The 22,122-nt window shown below is 40.9% G+C and overlaps 1 protein-coding gene across 2 annotated transcripts in view; it reads right to left on the bottom strand.

Annotated features, from left to right (window-relative positions):
• Nucleotides 1-22,122, bottom strand: part of UNC5C (unc-5 netrin receptor C) — a 243,501-nt gene that overhangs the window by 80,041 nt on the left and 141,338 nt on the right. For both annotated transcript variants that reach the window (XM_023927008.2, XM_023927009.2), the window contains exon 2: nt 6,528-6,749. In XM_023927008.2, coding sequence (XP_023782776.1) covers nt 6,528-6,749 — 222 coding nt within the window. The remainder of the gene's footprint in view (nt 1-6,527; nt 6,750-22,122) is intronic.

Here is a 22,122-nt window from a genome sequence, read left to right as displayed (position 1 = left end):
AGGCTTAGAGGGACAAAACCCCCACATAAAACAGTTTGATTAAATAAAAAATTATTGATATGTTTATGCACATATTGTAAGTGAATCCTATACTCAAAAAACTCAACTCTTAACTCAAAAACCCTCAAGTCTTTTGCAGGCCTCTAAAGAAAAATAAAATCTCCCTGGGCTTAGTAGGAGGCTTGCTATTGCCTATAAGATTTACTTCCAGAAAGTCCAGTGGTCTTACTTGCTTACAAAAGTTTATTTCCCTTCTTCAGGTGTGCCCTGACCTTAGTAATTTCTCCACTCATTTGAACAAAAAAAACCCCCACTATTTTAAATGTGTATCCTAGAAAATGGTGATTCTCTGCCTCTCAGTGTTTCTTCTGAAGCTTCCAAAATGGTTATGTTTTCTATCCAAATATACTAATTACTCAAGATAAAAGTGCAAACTTTGTCTGTTTGAAAACACTGTCTGCAGCAGCTTTGTTGTTGGGTATTCCCTTGATCTGGGTGAGAGGAAACCACATTCCCAGCAGCTGATTTTGAAGATGCAGCCTGTGAGAAGAGAGAACTTCTCCTGCAGCAGTGATGGGCACAGGGCTCCTCTTCCCCAGGACAGCTGTCTGTCAGGCCACAGGGAGTGACAGGCAGAAGGAAGGTGCCCCAAGTGGCAGCAAAAAATGTCTGCAACTTAAATTTCAAGTAGGAAAAAAACCCATGGGTTTCTTCATATGTTTTATGGACGTAAAGAGCCTGTATTTCCCCAGACAGTTCCAGTTCTTTGGAGAAGCAGAGTTGTGTTCTTCTTTCAGCACCACCTGCAACCTTTCAGACCATACATACATAAGCATGTTTGACTTGCAGCAACCTTCCAGAGAGAGAACAGTCCTCAAATTACAGAAGAAAAAGGAAGATTGCAGTACCAGTTCTAACCCACAACTCAAAACTATTAATTGCATTCGGGGAGCATTTGGGGAAGAGATACTCAAGACATATTTTTAAATTTCCATGAGACGAGCTGGATTAGGGCAGAGTATTGAAGGAGCAGAGCTGAAAATTTGCAATACTTTGCTGAGAAATAATAATTTTGCATATAGTTGCTTGATGTCTGTAATGGATTTGATCATATGATAAACAAAAAATAAAATGATTTCTGACAGATGGCAGAATGAAAGCAGTCCTTATTTATGATGTGTGGCTATCCTTACTAACATAACCCCAAGGTATTCTACCCCAGGGAATCAAAATATTGCAGGCTAAGTCTAACTGCAGGATTCTGCACCACTTGCTATATGTTTTATGAAGTTAATGGGGACACTGGCCACATTTTCTAAAAAAAATAGGTTTTTCCTTATCCTTTGGATTCTTAAATAATAATACAGAGAATTAGGAAGCTGCAGCATGTCAAAAAGAGATTAAGTGAAAAAAATATGCAGAGAAAGAAAATAGCTCTAAGGAAAGGAAGATCTAGGGGTAAAAGAAATGAGTAAAACATTATCCCTCCACATCTCTCCCTGAGCTCTGCTTACGTGGGGATTGGGGGAACTGAGATTTTGTATTTGGGCTGCCAAATTAAGTTCTTCAACACTGTTATTCAAAGGCATGCAATACCAGGAAATAACAGCTTTTCTTTTTTTATAAAAAATACTAAGACAAATGAATGCAACTTCTCAAAATGAGAGGTTGTATGATGACCTTTGCTGTATAATCAGAACTCCCAGCTTAAACAATGACTTTTGACATTAAGGCAATGCAGCCTTTTAATATGTGGTGTGACAAACACCAAAACAAATGGCTTTCATGAGATGTACACACAAACAAGAAGATGAAGCAACAGAGCAATTTGTGCTGGAAGTGATTTTCCTGCCTCTCTACATGGTACCAGAAGAGCACAGTGACTGTGAAGGTTTCCCCACTGCTGTCATGGTTGCAGGATCCTATAAGAGCTGTTTTAAAGGCAAAAGGGCAGATGTCAATCCTTGATCTTTCTGTTGAGAGGGTGATTTATGAAAGGCTTGGCTAGCTGGGTACCTACTCCCTCAACAGGCTGCCAAACCCATTGCTTAAGGTAACAAAATCCTATTTGCCAGATCAATGCTGACCCTACATCAAAAGCTCAGTCTTCTTTCGCTGAATCTGCAAGTCATCCAGAAATATTTTACTAATTAGGAAAGGTAATGGTGGGAGATAGGTGTCAGAATCTCAGTGGTGGCTATGTAAAGAAACTGGAAAAAAGAAGCCAGGTTTCTCTCTAAAAACAAGTGCATATTTCTCCACTCCAAGTGTGGTTTGATAAACTCTCTTAATCAGACAAAAGGAGGGGGTCATCAGCAAACTCCCCAGGATCTCCTCTCCCTGTGCATCCCAGCCAAAGAAGACAGACAGTGTGGGCAAACAATAATGCTGGGTGAATTGCCCAATGTGTCTATTTAATTAGCACTTAAAGAATCACAAACATTTTCTCCTTGCTTGAAGGAGAGAGAAGAGGAATATGTCCCTGGCATTGCAGAGGGCAGGGAGGGGGTTTATAGACCATTTTACCTCAATAGTCATGGGGAAAATATCACAATGCATATGCAAACTGGAAAGTCAAAAAAAAGCTCCAGATTTTTTTCTGCTTTTCTCTTGTACATCACTGGGATGTGGGGTTTGATATAGCAGCATTAAATCCCTCTCAACAAATGAAAGGGGTGCAAGACACTGATTTTCTATATATTCACAATTCTCCCACCAGTGCAGAACTGGTGTGTGTGTCTTGGAAAATAGTTCTCCATAAAAGCACACATACAAAATAAAATCACAGAATCAGAGAATGGGGTGAGTTTGAAGGGAGCTTTAAGGTCATCTATTCCAAATGCCATGCAATGAGCAGACACATCTTTAACCAGATCAGGTTGCTCAGAGCCCCATCCAGCCCAGCCATGGAAGTTTCCAGGGATGGGGCATCCATCACCTCTCTGAGCAACCTGGTTCAGTGTTTTATCATCCTCCCTGTAAAAAAAAATCTTTTGCCACAGTCAGTTTCAGAGGTACAGTAATTTGGAAAACGTGCACGAATTGCTCTAACAATTATTGATGCTATTGAACTTCCTGCCCTGTAACAACGGGATTTTCTTGCCCCCAAAAGCATCAGTTCCGCAGGGCTTCTTTTATTTTTGTTGCTGTTATCTTTTATGACAGTCAGCCGTAAAATCAAATGTGTTCTCTCAAAAGAACTCTCATCTTTGTTTTTTAAAACCAGTATTCTTATTCTTTTCTACATTAATGGAAAAATATTCCAGAGACATAAAGCCATAAAAAAGACAATGCCCTGCCTTGTATTTCACATACATAGGAAATGAAAGAGTCAAAGATTTGCACTAGACATTTCCAAAGCACCCATTTGACTTTTTTTTATGAAAACCCTTAGCTTTTTTGCATAAAGAAGAAAAATTCCAGTGAGTCTGAGGATTTAAAAAAAGAATGTAATGATCTTCTGTGTAAAGCCTCAGGTTTCTCAGACTCAATCAGTGTAAAATATTTTGCAAGGCTCTCTCTTCAGGCTAATTTAATTAAATAAAGTGGTACTAGAACACCCTGTCACTATTATGGTTCTCATCCTCTCCAACCAGAAGGCAACAACTCCCACAGAGTCCCTGTGCATGTTCTTTGCATTGCTTTACCCACTGTTTAAAAATACTCCAGAGTGCAAAGTATATATAACTATTACTCTTATTTTGTACCTTCTCTCTTTCACAAAGAAAAAGACACCGAGAAAAATTACATGAATGCTTATTTTTCTCCCTTAAAAGTTAAAATTTCTTAATATATTCAACATTTCAATCTAACAGCTCTCTTCAATGAGAGGTTTGGCTGCACTCAAATTCCACCTTGTGTGCCATTGCTATTGCTGTGCTGCTTTCTCCGGTCTTCTCAATGACAGAAACAAATTTGCCTTATAAGAAGAGTTCATCATCTCTACATAGATTTCATTCCTGGGCACAAGCTCAAAGTCCATGAACACATAATCTTTTGCAAATCAAAACCTATTTCTCTCTTTCATGCATCATTTACAATCCCAAGATGATGTACTACTAGCATCACACCTGTATTTTAGTTCACTTTCTTCCTGATTACTCGTCCTTTAGAAAGGAAAGCACAAGTGACCTTTACTCTTTTCCTCTCATATTTTATTGTCTGTTTGCCTTTGCTTTGCTTGTCTATGCCAAGAATTGAAAGCCTGGTTCAAACCCAGCAGCAGAAGCAGATCTCTTCAGCATGGTCCTCTTTTCATAGGCAGGCAGAGCAGACCTTAGGAAGAGTGAAATACCAGGAAAGAAGAAAGCACACAGCTTTCAGTTGCTGGGATTACAAGACTGACCATGCAGAAACACTGTGTAAGTCAGATCCCTTTGAGCCCCAGGTTACCTATGGGAAGTCTAGACCTAATCTGGTTTGTGGGAAGTTTCTCCTGCCTCTCTAACCACGAGTCAGGAGGCAGCAACAGCAGCAGTGTAGGTTTGGACCTAGAGGGATCCTTACATCACTCTCTGAGCAGCTCAGTCATTACTTCTGTGCCCTAGGTTACAACTGCACTAGCTAGACAAAAATAGCAAAAGGAACCAAAATAGTCTCAAAAGTAATAGAGTCCAAGGGCTTTGCCAGCCTGGCTGGTGCAAGCTGCCAAGCTGATATCTCCTTCTGTGTGCTGGAATGAACCCTCACAGTCACTGCCTCCTGCAATTTTTTTTCTGCAGCTTAATCTGCAGCCAATATATTTTCCTGAGCTTCCACTGGTTTAAAGTAAGTACTATTTTACCACAATTAAATTTTTTACCCATTTCCATACCACTTATGTGCTATGAGCCCTAGATTCCAAACCTGCCTACAGGAAGGTGCACAAACACTGCAGCTGTGACATTCATTAACCAATATTCTGGCAACAACCAGGCTGAATGACAAATTTGGATTTTGATTGCAGTTTTATTTTAACAGGCTATTAGTGCAACTAAGTTTGTGGCTCTTGTGCTAATAATCTGACATGCACAGCTTTCGACACCCTCTTCCTCTCACTGAACTCCAGTAGATGATATTAATCTTTAATTGATAATGGTTCTCATTTGCATATAATTGATGATGTTTATTATGCAAAATATTTGTCCTCTGAAATATTTAGATGTTTCTCTTTTAAAGGTTTGCTTTTTACACTTGTAGCATGCAATTTCCTTTATAGGTTTACCAAGTTTTCCCACAATGAGATTTTTGAGAAAAAAGAACAAATATTTCACCTGTAGTGAAAAACTTTCATGTTTCTAAATGGTGATGTTCATGAAAACTTAAAAAATTAACCTGGTCATAGGTGTCCTTCTGTTTGCCCACCTTCATTCCCCTGGGCTCCCATGGAATGAAAAACCCTGAAGATGTATTAAGTAACATGAACTTTTTTTTTTTTAAAATGTTTCTCCTGCAGTCAACTTGTGGAAAAGCAAATTTTTAGAAATGAATACACAGGCCCCCAAGTCTAATACAGACTTTTTTTTTTCTACAGTCTTTCTTCCTACACCAACCTTTTCTTTTTTGAGTGAGAGTACCAAGAAAAGCTTATGCTTTTGATGGCTGTGGAAATAAATGAGCTGAAACAAATAAAACCTGGTTCACTAGAGACCTCCAAGACATCTGGTGGAGTTATTTTTCTAAGTAATTAGACCAAGTGGTGGTGTAATTCCCAAATGGAAAGTACCTCCTCGCTTGGTATCCAGTTATTTCTCAGAGCCATCAAAACAGCAGTAAGTCCTGCTTCTCTCCTTGCATGTGTCTCAGGCGCTATTGATTACCAGTCTTCCCAAACACTGCTTTATTACTCAAGTTTTTAACCACAACTCCCCACCCCCCCGCTCCCCTTTTTTTTTTCCCTTTGTGCTATGAGGATCCTGTTTTACTTCCATGAATGTCAGTGGGATTTCTGGTACTGACTGAGAAAGGATGCTAAGATCCTGTAGCTCTCCTTCTTAGAGGCTCTACAGAGCAGGCAGAGAAGTGCAATGAATAACAGCCAGGTGCTTGCTCTGGATCAATAATGCTCTAAAGTGTGCCCAGGTGTGCTTTCTCCTTCTTTCTTGCTGAAAACTGATTAAATTTCTCCTTTTTTTCTCAATTCTCCCCAAGAAAACATCATTCTAGTAACAACCCAATTGCTCCTTGACACTTTGGGGAGAATGTGGTTCTCAGTCTGTGACAACAACACAGCACAACCACTGTGAATTTGTGACACTGAGGAAGTGAACTGGGAGTAGACCTGTATGAAGACAGGAATTTCATTTTGTTTGTGCATGGTTCTTTTGGTTTGGTCAGGGTGCTCTACACTCCTGTTCACGAGCTGACCTGGATGCAGGCACCAGCCCTGTTCTACGACAGGAACGTTTTGTAATGCCAGATAGAGAATTCACAGCTGTAACAGGAGTAAAGAAATGCAGCTGCCATATGAAACAGATGCTAGATTACAACAGGGGACTTGATATTAATGGTGTTCATTCTCATCCCTTCACAACATAATACAAACTCACCAGAGGTTTCATCTACTCTCTCGTCCACCACATGGTCTTTCTGATGAACCCACTCGCTGTTGCATTTAAAATAGATCTGTGTGGCTGGGCTTGCTTTGCAGTACAGATTCACAGGCTTGTTCTTCACAATGTAAGCCTCTTCGGGTTCAATGAGGAAGTGGGGCAATGGCTCTGGAGGATCAGATGGAAAAGTTTCTGGAAGCTCATGAAAAAAGTCATCATCTGTAAAGGGAAAATGAAAGAAACAAAATTCAGCTGGCAGACACTTGCAAAAACTTCATGAAAATTAAAAAAGGTGCATACTCTTTGAATAAAATGTTATCTTAGAAGCATTCCTAAACTGAGACTTAGATGCACTGCTGTTTCCAGACTGGAAGAAACTGTTCTTTACATCCTCAGCATTCTTTCTTCTCTGTGATGTGACAGGGATGTGCACATTCACATTCTGGGATCAGTCCTTTGTTACCACCATTGGCAATACCAGCAATAAAGCTTTGTGTTAGTGCTTGGTAGAGTTGCCTGCAAAACCATAAAGAGAAATAATAGAAACCTTCAGAGGCTTCAAGGTTACATTTTCAAAAGTGACTTATCACACTGTGTAATCAGGTGCGTGCAATAGCTACTGCCAGCTGAGGCTGATCCAAATAGGAAACAGTACCTTTTGTTTCAGATGAGCAACTTGAAATCTGCTGAGGGCAAAAGACTAAATACAAGTACAGCCTGCACCTCTTTGTTTGTACTCTGACTCCTGCTAAGACTGCTAATGAAGGTGCCAAGCTATGCTTGATTTCCTCTGTCAGTAGTACATGAATCCGTGCAGTGCTTGCTTTGGAGAGGACGTGGGAGCTCGGACATGGGGCAGGGCAGCTGTGAAATGGTGAAGTTTTGGGCAAACATGGACACATGCTAGTCACATTAGGAATCTCAGCACCTCTCTGGTGCTGCTGGTAAAGAATTAAGTCAATGAAAGGAGTCTGGAGAAGGAGGAAGAGAATTCATCGCGCAGGAGGCAAGACTGAAAGCACCAAACGTGCGTAGTTCTCTTTCTTCCTCTCTCTTCACTAATCCTCTTTTACAACCCCTCTGCCCCTTTGTGCAGAGGAAGTCTTCCACATCAGAAAGCAGCAGATTCAGTGGAGAATAACCCTCTCCCCATCTCCCTCCCCACCTGCCATCAGAGCACAGGAACATCTAAGAGGCTCTGAGCAGTAAAAGGGTGGGGGACATTAACTCCTGACAGACCCACCAGCGGTGAGCTGGCAGTTCTGAAGGCCTCACTCAATCTCCCCTTTCTGCCTCTGACACAGTTATCATTATACCCAGTGAGGGATGCTGATGCTGGTCAATAAAACGCCACGGAACATCCAACCGAAAATACTGGCTGGCTATCTCCTCCCTGCCAGTCTTCATGAAGATGAAATGTCAGATGGCTCCCTCCCCAAACCTGAGACTTCCCTGTGCAGGCTGTGTCCAGAATTGCAAGGGGCATGAGTCCCCCTCCAGCCTGTGCTTTTCAGAAAGACAAGAAGGAACAGGGACAGATGAAGGAGAGAGGGGAAGAAGGTAATATGGTACATGCAGCTATATAAAGGTAAACTGCATGTCCATCAGTGATGGGAATACCTCACAGAGCAAACCATTTTGTGGACCTCCTAAACTGCTTATGGAAAGAACATACGTTCACCATTTTTCTTCTTTTTTATTTCCCATCCCCCCCTTCATATAGATTTAAAAATTCTCCTGTCCTTGGTGTCTCATTTTATAATGAGTATTAGGTCTGACTCACTGCTGCATCACTCCCTGAGAGTTAATAGAAATGAACTGGTTCAAAGATAGAAAAACGGGCCAATAAATAAGGCCTGACATTCTTCTAGCAAAGGGAAAATCTGTGACACACTATAACACTTCCATTTCCATCTCCAACTAATCATTTCCAGATACTCAAATTAAATTTAATTTTTTATCACTTTCCTATACTTCCTTTTATTTCAGCAGTTTCCTTTTCACTCTGACCACACCAGCCTCCTTCTGCAATCCTATTTTCTCTCCTCATTAGGTATTTCTTCCTTGCTCCATTTTACTCCCCGTTTTTTTTTCCAAAAAGAAAGCTGAGTTGCAGTAAATTAATGGGAGTCCTCATTTGGTTTCATGACAATGAAACATGTCTGAGACTGAATCAAGAGGCTTTTTGGCATTCCTCATCCCCTTCCATGCACACCTCCCCTTTTCTCCTCTCCCACATGCTGCTCCATAGGCATCCATGACACAGAAACACTAGAGATGAATCATTTCTCCTAAATTGCCAGAGGACGTATCTTTTTCTTCTGGTCATTTAATTGCAAATCAGCCAGCAGACAGATGGAAACTAACAAAGCACACATATGTTTTATAATTAAACAAGTATTGCTTCACTAATTTCTGGTGACTGGAAGAACAAATGTATTTATTTTCACCACAAAATTTCTGCACATTATCAAAGGCAATAATTACAATGCCTGACCAATTAAATGCACCTTATCAAAGATAACTAGAAAGTCTAAAAGGAGGGATCAGCAAGCTGCGAAAAAGAACAAAGGATTTCAAGACTATTCCTTTAATCAGCCTGGAAAATGGCTGTGGGTTTTGGCTTTTGCTCCTGAAGGTAACCGCTTATAAAGTTTAGGTATTATTTGTATGTATTCAAAGTACTGCTCAGTACATTATAATCTAGTCTTACATTTTGATAGTGGTGATAGTTGCTTTTTTCCATCTCCCATAGTTAGGTACAAGCCTGTTTTCTTACTGCCTTCTTGCTGTGATTCCTCCTTACTCTTCCTGAGTGGTAATAAAGCTCAGCTTTATTTTTCCACACTCTTTCTCATTTCTATCAAGAGGCATCTGAACCGCTCCTAAATGTTAGGGATATAGATGGAAACTGTTCACAAACTGTCACACAAATAGTGCTCAAAGGCTGCCTCGTCCCTGGAAACTGACATTTAAAACCGTCACTTTCAGAAAAAAATGTAAGGCAGTGGCTAAGAAAGATTTCTTTTTGATTTTTAAACTTGAGAATGCTCATTCAGTCCCTGCCCTCATACTGCTGCTGTTAATAGCAACAATGGTGTTTTTTTTATAGACCAGTTTCTCAAGAGGAACATATAGAATATCACCATGACTGGGTTTGGTAGAAAAAACAGCAATTCCACTGCAAAGCTAGTCTACCTCCCCTAGCACTGAGGGACCCTTGCTCCTGCTTTCCACTACTGAAAGGTAATAAGTGGCTTAATCAACCTGTGTGAACCACAGTGGGAAATCACTTGGTGTTTCCTGCATCCCCCAAGAGACAGGGTCGGGTGCTGCAGGGAGGCAGAGCACCCCTCCCCTGTCACCTGGGCACACCAGGCTGAAGTGGCAGGATCATGGTTTACAGGTAGAGAGGGTGAGAAGCCCCACTCCCCTGTGTCAGATATTTCTCAGGATGAGAATCTTTTGAGGAGGAAGAGCCTTAAATCCCCTCATTACAGAGATACGCCGTCGTGCTTTCATTGTAACGCTCACAGCAACGTGCAAGCATAATTATAATGTTAGTGTAATTATATGGCAAAATATTCCTAAAAATCCGACACAGAAAATATCAATATAGGACATTTGACTGTGTTGGGATTTTTTTGCATTTCTCTAAAAAAAAAGGCCTGGCAACACCAAAGCAGTCTAATGAATCTGTGTTTTCATGAGGACACAGTTTCTAACAACCAAATAAACACTTCCATCTCCTGACCAGCTCTCCTTAAACACAGGTCATTCCTCTCTCCATACAAAAGTCAAACTCTGACTTAAATTTTTCAGGGATGATTTTGTTATAACTGTGTGGACTGTTGAGCCAGTTTCTGTAATTTGGATGGGGGTTGCCTCTCATTGCTGTGTGAGGGGATAAATATTGCCTGAGACTTTGATCTGCATCTTCCTGACAGTTACCACTGGTTATTCAAAATGATCATCTCCCAATGGTGCAACAAAGCAGAAAACTTTATAATTCTCTTATTTAACTCTCCTAAGTAGTTAGACTTTTTTTTTTTTTTTTTCCTTTTGTCTGGAGGAAAAAAAGCTAATTAAACCATTTGGGAGTGATCTGGAAGTGTAGATACAAACAAACACTAAAAATTCACATACTTGATTTCCAGTCATTATGCCAATGTCATGTGCAGCAAGTTCCCCTCACAACCTTGATCAAATGCAAACACAAGACACACATTGTTCTCCCCTGTTGTAACAAATCCCCTTCTGTGCTCAGTAACTTTGAACTGCAAGTTTACTTCTGCAGTATGTCACATTCATCTTTATTTTCACATAATAAAGTGTACAGCCCATCTGTTGTTATTGACTGATTTATATTAGCAAGACAAAAGACCTGATTAATGGTACTGCTAAACTGGTTCCAGTCATGCAATTCATTCATATTAAGAAAATAAATTTTTAAAAGCCACTTTAATCTATAAACTTCATTTGGAATTTTTATTTTAGTTGCTGGCCCAAATACAGATACACTTTTTTATTTGCCTTCTGTAGTATCTGACAACTATGTTTCTTAAAAGCAAAGTCAAATGCAAATTTATAGGAACAGGGGAAATACCACTGAAATCAGCATTGATACAATCTGGCATGGGCTGTCACATACAGGAATTTAAGCTTAATTTTAGTTCAGATTTCGTTTAAGGTAAAACAAATCTTTGCCTAAGTCAGGAACCTTTTGATGTTAGGAAAGGTCTTTATTCTTTCCATGCATTTGCCTGTAAAACTGTACATATTCTAGCTCTCCATGCATAACATGTGAAAAGAGAGATTTAATGGTATATTTCCCCTTTTATGGATTAGTATCCCTGCTCTAATCTGTGGCAGGAAAATATTGTGCTCCGTACACCAATCTATTCATCTCTAGATCACTAGTTTTATTACTATATATGAAGCTTTAATTCTCATCAGCCCAGCATATAGCTCAGTATACATCTGAACTGCGAGACTTGAACTATTATTGCTTAGATGATAATATATTGGACCATTATCTCTTCATGCGAGACCTGAAGCAAATTCTTCTCAAATGGAATTTACTTCAGAATGATTCAAGAGCAATTTAAAATGAATGGCTGCGAAGTTAATTCTATTTGCATTTGGATGCCCATCACTCGGCAAGATCATTCCCCAAGCGTTGCGAGAAAGGCAGCTGGAGTTCACTGTATGGATGGGGTTTCTGTTCAGGTTTTATTGTTATGATTAAAAGGCTTTCTAGAGCAACAAGTACTGTTTACTGTGAAATTAACAGCAGGTGCTAGCTCAGCCAGACAGCTTATCAGGATGGAGGCAAGGGTTTGGATTTCAGTGCAGGCTCTTTCAGGAAAGGAAGATTGCGTGGCTGGAAGTCCTTTAGTCACAGGGCTTTCTATCCTCTAGGAAGGGCACGCAGTGCCACCAAATGGGAAACAAAAAATACTGTATGCCACAGAGCCTTGCCTCCACCTTAGAGACCCATAACACCATGGAGCTATGAATCCAACATTAGTCCAAGTTGAACAAAAACTGGGAGAAAGCAGGACTTTTTCTAAGAATCACTTCTGAAGAGATTCCATACCAAAAGGCCCTCTCAACCCTGCCTCGGCCTTGGAGACCACACAGGGACAGAGAATGGGCACAGCAAGCAAAGTGTAGCCCGTGCTCTGAAAGAGAAAGCACACTTTCCTGCTTTGACCTGGGGAGAAGGAGAGTGGCTTTCCCAGCACTTAACACTCTGTCAGCCCTACCTCTGCCTGATTGCAAGGTGAGCATGCAATAAGGCAATCACTCCTCATTCTTCAGCACCTCAAAAGGGGAAGGTATCCCTAAATAGCCCAGGAAGACTGCAATTTTGCAACAATAAAATATTTGGCCATTCTTGGAGGTTGGCATCTTGCTTGCACGTAGCTGAATTCACTAGCAGGCCTTTATGTGCCTAAAGATGAGGCTTGGTTTTGTGGCAGGCCACAAACCAGATCCTTGCTGAACTTTGCTGGACCCTCTTGGGAGCAAGGTCAAGGGAATTTCTGACTCAGATTTACTGAGCACCCACAAAATTAAATGCTCTTTTAGTCAGGGAAGGCAGAGTGCAGGCACAGTCTGGGAAAAGTGATAGAGAAATCGATAGGGCAGGCAATGTTCATCTTTTTTGGGTGACTTCAGTCCAGAAACAGAATAAATAAAGACTACAAAGAGGAATGAACTTTCCCTGCACCTGCAGCAGCTCAGTGAAGATTCTCCTAGCACACCTCAGCTTAACAACACATCCCCAGGAGGTCAAGCCCAAGCTTTGCTTGCCCTTAACAAAGAACACATGCACTGAATGGCTACATATGCGTCAGAAGGCTGCTGGGCAAAAGTCTTCCTCTCAAACACAGGAAGATCAAAGAAAATCCAAACACATCCTTTCCTGTCCATCTGTACCCCTAGGAAAAAAAAAAAAGGAACTTTCACAGCAGCACAGGAATCAATGCTTGATCCCTGGTCAGCCACAGGCACCAACCTGAAGTCCTTTCAAAAACCCAGACAATGGGCATCTCAGACACCTGAAATACTGGATTATTGGCTCAACTAGAGAGTCCAGGAAGAAGGTTTCTGTTATTTGGGCACAGTCCTACTATAGGGACCATCATAAATAAATAAGCCATACCTAATATAGTAATCGTGCTTGTTATGCATGCCATACTCTGACCAGCCTTTCTCAGAAAGCTGTGAAGAGCTGAAGGGGAGAAGAAAACTGCTGTTTTCTCTTTTAACAGCAGTGCACAGTCCCCCACTGGGGGTCTGTCAAGGGTGGGAGCTGCAGCTCAAAAGCAGGGAGGTTTCACAGTCAAAGAATGCAGCCAACTGTGTGGATGCTGGTGCTCCTCCCTGGCAGCCCTGTGTGGAGTGGAGCCCTCTCCTCCTGTGCCCTTCTCTCTGTGCTCCTATTTTATGCGGATGCTGCATGCCCAGATCTAAAGCCAAGGGCAGAGGAAGATGAAAGAATAAGTGGTTATCGCTCAGCCACAGACAATGTGGATGGACACTGTGAACCATGTTGCCTACAGCAATCAGTGTGCTCTCCATCTCCCCTGCTCTGAGAGTGCCTTCTCCTTCTCTCAGCCCAGGCCTTGCAGTACGCATCTCTCCTGGCTTACCCTGCTAAACTGCACTGCTCTTAATCAACAGCTGATTCCAGTGCAGTCAAATGATTTGCACCAGAGTAAGGAGAATCACATCTAGATGAGGAAAACCCTATACCACCTTTATGAAGAGTTTTGCAAGTTGTATGTTACTGTTGGGGAAAAAGACACCTTCCCCCAGTTCTTTTAATTCTAAATTATAATTAAAGTTTCTGCTTCTCTTGAAACTTTAACATCAACCAGATGAGAGGAAAATTGAAAACAGAACTCTCAGTGCTCTGTAACAGAGGGAATTTTTTTAGACATCCCACTGCTAATTCAAGAGAAAACCTGCAGGTACATATGCAGACGTGACATTTAAGGTTCTGTATCCAGTGCCATTGCCCTGAGACAAACTCTGTAAGACTACCAGCTGCTGCCTAAACATGCAAGAGATGGTGGAGGTACTCATTAGCATTGGACTCAGCGTAGGAAAATGCCAGAAGATGGTATGATTTCATCCAAGGCAATTGAAAATACTTCCTATTGCATATGAGGAGCACCAAGCTGTTCTTTGAGACACAAGGTTTATGAGACTTGTTGTCAGTATAGGAAACTTAATGCAGTAATCTGCAAGCACTATTTTCTATGAGTCTGCCTAACCATGTAAATAGATAAAAAAGGCTGGAGGAAAAATCATCAGGGGGTGAGGCTGACTTAAGAGCACTGAAAGCATGAAATGTAAAATGAAGAGGCAAAGGCCCTGTTTCTTTGCTGACCTGCCCTGTCACCAGCAGTCACATCCCTCTTTGCAAAGTATTAATTATTCCTGATGGAAATTTGTTGTGCTTTACAGAGCTACTGGATAAGGCTGGCTCAGTTATTGTGCCACAGTTCTCAAAAGCACAGCACTTGAAAATAAAATGCTTGACAAACAGCAGATGACATCAGTGACATTTCGTGGTGATTACCCTGTGGAAGTTTCCACCCTCTTTCCATTTCCGGGGTTGTCAAGCATTGGAACAGGCTGCTCAGGAAAATGGTTGAGTCACCATCCCTGGAAATATTTAAAAGCCATAGAAATATATATATGTCTTGTATATGAAATGTATAGATGTGGCACTTAGTGACACGGCTCAGTGGTGGATTTGGCAGTGCTGGGTTAACAGCTGGACTGTTTGATTTTAGAGGTATTTCTGACCTAAACTATTCCATGATTATTTCGTATGATTCACTTAAAACTAATAAAATATTCATGCTTGAAAAAAAAAAAAAAAGTGGATTACAGACTATATCCTAAACTTTACCACCTTAATCTGTCATGTAACAGTCTCACAGAATAACATGTAAGTGATATTTTGTCAACCATTCACACTGTATTGTAACTGTGAGTTATAGGCATTTAATTGGAAAATTAACACAGCTTGTTAATGGCTGTGCTGGTAGAGTTCAATCCTATTAGTGCTGGTTGTGTCTTCTCTGATACAGATGCAAGTTATGAACAGCAGAGCAGCAGTGTCAGCCCACGAGGTTTTGTGTCCTCTCTCTCAAGTATTTTTCATTTTGGATTCTAGACTGATGGCTCTGTGTGATGGCATGGGATCCCCTCCTAACCACCTGAAAAGCAAAGTCTAATTTGAAACATTTCTGCCTCAGCTGCCATTAGTGGTCATAATGGTTGCCACAAGGTCAAAAATTATGAAACCTCTGAGGAGCATCATTTCCTCTTCAGTGTTAGGCTTCACTTCCCTTTGACACATTAGTCCTGAAGCAGCTCCAGGCTCTTGACCCCTTCTTTAACCCTGATAACTAATTAAAGATGGACAAGGCTTAGGCTAAAATACTTTTTGTTAGACCTATTCATTCTCAAGTCCCCTTCAGGCACTCTTTGTCACACAGGACAGAGCCTGCCATATTTACATGAACATGAAAGAAGGTGCCTGTTACAATAACATAAAAAAATCTCCTTTTACAAGACCTAACAACCTTTGTGGTTAGATGGTGGAATGCATTTTACAGCACATAAAATATATTCTCAACACATAGTGGAAACAAGTTTCCTGGGTATAGTCCAAAGCACACAATTCAGAAAAAAATCCAAGGATAATTGACTCTGCACACATTTTTAGAATTAGAAGTTCAGACTCAGGTCCTTTATCTGACTGCTATGTCAACAGTCCGAACATGGAGTCCCAAACATGATAACCAAATGAAAAATTGATCCCACCTTATCTCATGCTCTTAAGGATCTATCATGTACTGGAAACAGAGACAGAGCTTAGACCAGAGTCTTCAGCTGCAGGCAAATGGATTTTAGGGTGAGTTACAGCACAAGTTTGTTTAACAGAGAGATCTGGGTGCAATGCATCGTTGATGGCTACAGCACAGCGAAAGGAGCTCCATACTGCTACCTTGAGTGAGGATCTGTAACTAAACGTGGTACTTTCCAAATACTTTCTCTGCTTTTTATCTTGTTTCATATTGATAATTAAGCTTGCTTCTTGGATAAGTATTTTAGAGTTAAAATGTCAACCTTTTGTTTCTAGCAAGAGCAGTTACTTTTACCCTTACTTTTCCAATTATTAAAACTGCAGCAGAGCTTTGCTTCCAGTTTTGTAACACTTTCAGTGAAAGCATTTTTGTCTCATCAAAAAGTGATGATCCAACGTCTCCTGATTAATAAAACTGAGATCTAGTGGGATGTTACAAATCCTAATTTCATGAGTTATCTGAAGTGTACAGTTAATCTAGAGAGCAGTGCCACTCTACGGGACACTTGACTATACCTAAAATAATAGCCCAGTCACATGGCCACATGGTTGAGGTGTTGAGCTGAGACCCAGGGGATAGATATTCTCCTGTAACCTCAGGGAAATCGAATCTGCCAGGTTCAGGGTCCCATCTGCAAAACAGATGTAGGAGCTTAACAGGTAGCACTCTTTGTTCATTACCTTCAAACTGAGCAAACAGCTCTGTACTCAGATGCTTCCTTCAATACTTCTCCCAGATTCATGCCAGAATCATTTGCTAAACAGCCAACACTTGCAGAAAGGATCACAAACAAATCTGTGTTTATCAAATGACTAGGAAGCGAAGTCTGTCTATGCTGGAGCTGATGCAAAGTTTGCTACTGGTCTCCCTTTGCATCAGTGGAGCAGCCTGGTCTTGGGTGCCTGAAGGGCTCTCCCCATGAGCTAGGGGAATCCTGCTGTCCTGAGACTAACATTAATCCTCATGAATATCTACATGCTCACTACTTCTTTTCATGGTTCTTAATGAAATTATTATTTGCCTGGTGCTGGTTACCTAATTTCATCCACAGCAAATTTTTCAAGAACCATAAATTATTTTGTATGAGGTTGATTTATCCCGGCAGAAGTCCAAATTGAGTTAGAAATCCATTAGGTGAATTCTAAGCAGGAGCTTCTGGGGAGAAGGGGAAAGAAAATGGGGGGGACTTGGGAATCTGAACACCAGATGTGGAAAAGGGGAAATATCCTTAAAAGGAGTAGAAAAATAATAGAAAATATAAATATCTTCTTATTGAATTAAACACCCAGGTATTTATAGAGCCAGATGGAAAGACACAGATTATTGCCTAGGATCAGAAATATGACTTGGACATTTATTTATTTATTTTGACTAGCAACTGGTTTTGTAAATACATGAGATTTTTGTAAGCAGATGAAAAACTCTGTTCCACTTGAATATTGTAGTTTCCATCATGAAAATACCAACAGATTGTGTGTACTATATATCCTAATAAAGCTAATAACGAGCTGTTCAACCAAATCTTAATACAAAATAATCAAAGGCATTCCTCCCTCTGAGGGAAAATAAAAGCAAAAAAGATTTATTTGCTTTGGAAACATACAGGATGATTTAATCAGCTATTGTTTTCCATTCAGAGCCTGCTTATTTGAGGAGACACATAGATAGTGCAGCTCATTGAGCACATGTTTATTTGCAGGTGAGCATATCTCTATTCTTGCCACTCTACCCTTAGCATCAGTGGACACAGGAAAGGAAGGATGATGGAAGGTGAATGCTGCAAGTTCATTGGTATTAACACCCACCCTGTCCTTTTCTAAAGCTGGAAACTATGATGGACAAGGCCCACAGAGGGAAACTGCACTACAAGTTCCTCTCATACGAGTTATAGAAGCAGTCTGCATCCACACAATTCTTTCAGAAATTGGTTACAGACACAAAAATCTTCCTCTGCAGTGACTAACTTCATTCACATTCAAGTCCTCCTGATTTCTTACTCACAAGCTCTCTAACAATTAAAAAACAATAAAAATCTTAATATTCAAAGTGAAGCCTGAGACAGGAGTCCCTCGACTTTTTTGCCTCCAACCCACCCTTTAACTCAAGTGTCTGTGAACTATCACCCTTTCCAACATCAGGAGCCACCAGGACAGCTCAAACAGAAGTTGTTGTGATCAGAGAGCGAATGTGCGGTGCCTGTGGGAAGCTCTGAGATGTGCTGCCAGACTTCTGAATCCCAGCAGGTAGAACTCCAGTACCTGCAAAGTGCATGGTTACCCTTCCCAAACACCATCCTACCCTTTGCCTCCAAATCTTTCAAGCTCACTCCATAGACACTAACAAGAAAAATGAGGCGGGGCGGGAAAAGAAAAGGAAGTCTTCTGAATATTCAGTAATGGAAGTTATGACTGGAAATGATAGCTAAATAGAGAAATCCCAAGGAAGTGCTGAGAACAGATCCAGCATTGAAGTTTTATGGAAAGACAGAGCGAATGTTCAGCATTCCAGCAGCTAAAGTTTAACCCCTGAATCTATAGATCACACACTGACTTGCTTCCCTCCCTTATCTGTTTAGTTCTTTGTCTGCTACATCCATTTTAAAGAAAGGTTCCTGCAGGAACCATTATCTTCTGATAACATGATGTCAACAGAAAATGCCACTGGAAGTGGGGCTTCAGATCCTGCAAAACAAACACCTTGCTACCAAGTTACATGGCATTTCTCAACAGTGCTGTGAAGTGGTTTGGACAAAATCAGAAGCACTCTGCAACTTACACCAGAGGTCAGATCATACCAGTATTGTGTTTCAGCAGCTGAAAGTACACAGCAGAAACAGAGGGAAAGGACAGCTTGTGGTGTCTGTGGCTTGATGGCCTCTAGCAGCAGGGATAAGAAACACAGAGACATCCACCTCTGTCTTGCAGATGCCACAGGAGATAACACTGCACAGCATGAAGGACAAGAGCATTTAGCCAAACTGGCCCCTAAATCTGCATTGCCTGGATTGGGACACGGGCATTTATACCTGTTTCTGACTTCCTCGTGTCTAACAAAAGCAGTATCATTCAGAAATGGTGCAGATTATTCCAATAAATTGCATTTGTCTGTATCTCAGTCTAGCCCAAAGACTCTAAATCTCTGAGGTCTCAACTCCCTCAGCACAAGTAGGTGTGCTGTGTGTGCTAGGGCCTTGGCCCCAAAAGAAGCAAATGGATTCCTTTGGTTTTGATTTTTAAAACACAGATCTGCACTCAAAAAGACAGAGAAGTGTTAATGAATTAATCTAAAACATAAAGAAACACTGGAGAGGAATAACAGAAATGCAATTAAGTTGGAGGCTTTGCTGGGCATGTTTTGTGTTGCCATATCATATTTATTTATTCAGCACTCCTCAGCAAGTCAGCTCAAAACTAGGGAGCAATGAATCAGTGCTCTAATCTCCCTCCCTATCATCCCCAGCCTTTGTGAAGAAACTGATATCCAGCCCCAGCTGAATCTGTCGAGTTCTAATCATAAACACCATCACTACAGAAACACAGTCCTAAGCTATCCGACTGATCTGAGCACAAGACATACGTATTTCAATTCCACTTTAGTTTTCTCATTTCTTTCTTCATCCCCTTTCTTAGGTTTTCTGTCATGTCTTTTCTCCCTCCATCTTTATCTTCTTTCTTGCCTCTAGGCTCTCTACCTTTTTTGGTTTTTTTTTAAATCCAAATCCCTCCTATTCCTTATTTTTTTCCCAAGTACAGGAAACGTGACTGGTCAGGAATCTCCTTATGTTGTTACAAATGGATAAAGATTAACAGCCAATAAGTGTAGACAGAATGACTGGGGACAGAGGCCTCACAAAAGCCAACATCAAAACTAAATAACTAATTTTTAGTATACCTAAAAGTAGGTATACTTTTAAACTCTCAGAATAACTGACAGTAGATCTAATTTATTCACATTCAAGGAAAATCTTGTCATCTGTGCAATAGTGATACCATTCTACCATAAAGGACGAGGTGATCCTGCTTTATTTTGGTGTCTAACCAGAGACAACAGTTTAAAGTGCTTCTCCAGTTAGTTTAAACAGCTTTTTCTCCCCTTCATTTGGCAAAACTGGCTTGAATAGCACAAGTTCATTTTGGAGTTAGGTAGCCTCATCCAGCAGGTTACTAATTTGTGACCAGGAAACCCCAGTAGTATTAAATCAAATGTATCTAAATATATAGTAGAAAGTCACATCCTGTGATTGCACTAGGCTTGGGGCAGAAGGGATTGAAAACATGTAAAATTAATTGTTAGCCATAGTAAGTGGAGGTTTCCACCAAAAAGGTCATTTGCAATGGTTCCATTTCATTCTTCAAGCCACATTTCCTTTTAAGTGGCAAAATCACAGCACATAAGCAAATTAATATCTAAAATAAAACAGCAGCTGTGCATTTGGGTAGCAATTGTATGGAAGAAACCTCAGAAGCTCGTTAGTAATACTTAAAGCAAGGGGTGTGTTTTGGTTGGCTTCCCACTGTACTCAGTGCTGATGCCAAAACACATTATAGTACAGCTGAAAACATGCATTGTATGAGCAAGACTGTCAGCATTTTGCTCACTCACACACACAGTTACACACACAGCTGAAAACAGGTATTGTCTGAGCAAGACTGTCAGCATTTTGCCCCAGGAGCCGGGGCTGTAGCTTTCTGTTAATGAAAAAAAAAAAATCTCTATAAACTGAGTTTCTCCTTTCCCAAGCCTACTTCTGCTGTAACCACTCCTGGGAAACATGTAGTAAACTGTCACACTGCTGACACTAAACAGAGCACAGCACTTCCCACCACTGCAAATTAAACTAAATTTGCCTCCCCCCTTCAAAAAATGCCCAACTGTTACATTAATCTCTGCCAATACACTGAACTTACAGTGCTCTGTACAATTTACAGCAGAGCCTGGTTTTTAAGTAGGTTGTTCTCTTCCAGGATCCTGCTTTTCACACAGGACAGCTTATGCTCTGTCCAGGTGAGCAGAAACTCAAACAAATTGGAAGACAGATAGGAAAAGACTCTTTTACACAAAAGCCAGGAAGCAAATGGGCCAAGGTAGCAGGGATGCATTCTAGTGCTTCAGAGACAGCGAATTCCCAGCCCATTTTTCCATCACCCCACACAAGTCAGCTTTTCAGGTTCTGAGGATCTCCAGCACAGCACCTCTCAAACGTATGACCTGCAGGCTGGGAAAGCAGATATCCTGTGGCATCCCCAACACCTCTGTACTTGCTACAACCCTCACCACTGCCTGGGCCTGGGGGCTGCAGCATCTCCTGGCTTCCTATTGCCCCAGCCTGCCACTCCCAGGAGGAAATCTGCCAGTGCCCCAAGATCTTGCTTAATGTATGCAAAGGGGATCTTGGGTGCAGGAGGAGAGGGGACTGGGTAGCAGCAAGAGCAGAGAACAAGTTGCTGTACATGACAGTTCATTTCTGGATAGCTGAGGAGATTAATGCCTTTGCCTGCTGCTCGTGCATTACTGTCCCCAGCCATACAGAGATGAAATGCTGTCATGTACAGCAACTTGCTCTTCGCTGCTCAAGCGGAGAGAGCTCATGCAGTGACTGCTCTCCTGAACCCCAAACCACGGCAGAGAATGTTTAATTAAGGGAAGCATAAATATGAAGCATGCATTGTATTTAAATAATGGACTGTAAAAATGCTTCATCCCTGAACAACTGGAGGAAAAGCGTGAAAACTGATGATGCCATGAACTATCTTAGCGCAGATCACAGGAGTCAGCTATGAAATAAGTCTCTTTGTTACATGAATAATATCAAAAAATATTGTTAAAATCTTTCTTTATATTTGTCCCACTTTCCCTGGTTGTATTACTGCTCTTATCATTTGCCATTGGTAATATCTCCTACAAACCTGAAAATAATTGTTCCCTAGGTACTTTTTTTGAAATTGTTATTTGTAGCATGAAGTGAATATTAGAGAAATTGCTAGGCTGGTTGTTCCAACACCCCAAAATGAACACAGTTGAGGAGTTCTGCAAGTGCACAGTAAACCTGCTCACCTGGCAGAAAAACGATCTTCTTCCTTGTCACTAGTGGGCTCATGCATCTTGAAGACAAATTTATTTATTCTTTTTTTTTAACCACATGGAGACCCTGTCAGAGTGAGAACTGATTGGATCAGGAGTCAAGCCCACCTTTCAGA

The sequence above is a fragment of the Cyanistes caeruleus genome, chromosome 5 (assembly GCF_971803275.1).
Source record: "Cyanistes caeruleus chromosome 5, bCyaCae1.hap1.1, whole genome shotgun sequence".
Classification (NCBI taxonomy): domain Eukaryota; kingdom Metazoa; phylum Chordata; class Aves; order Passeriformes; family Paridae; genus Cyanistes; species Cyanistes caeruleus.
This window is presented reverse-complemented; position numbering and strand designations above follow the sequence as displayed.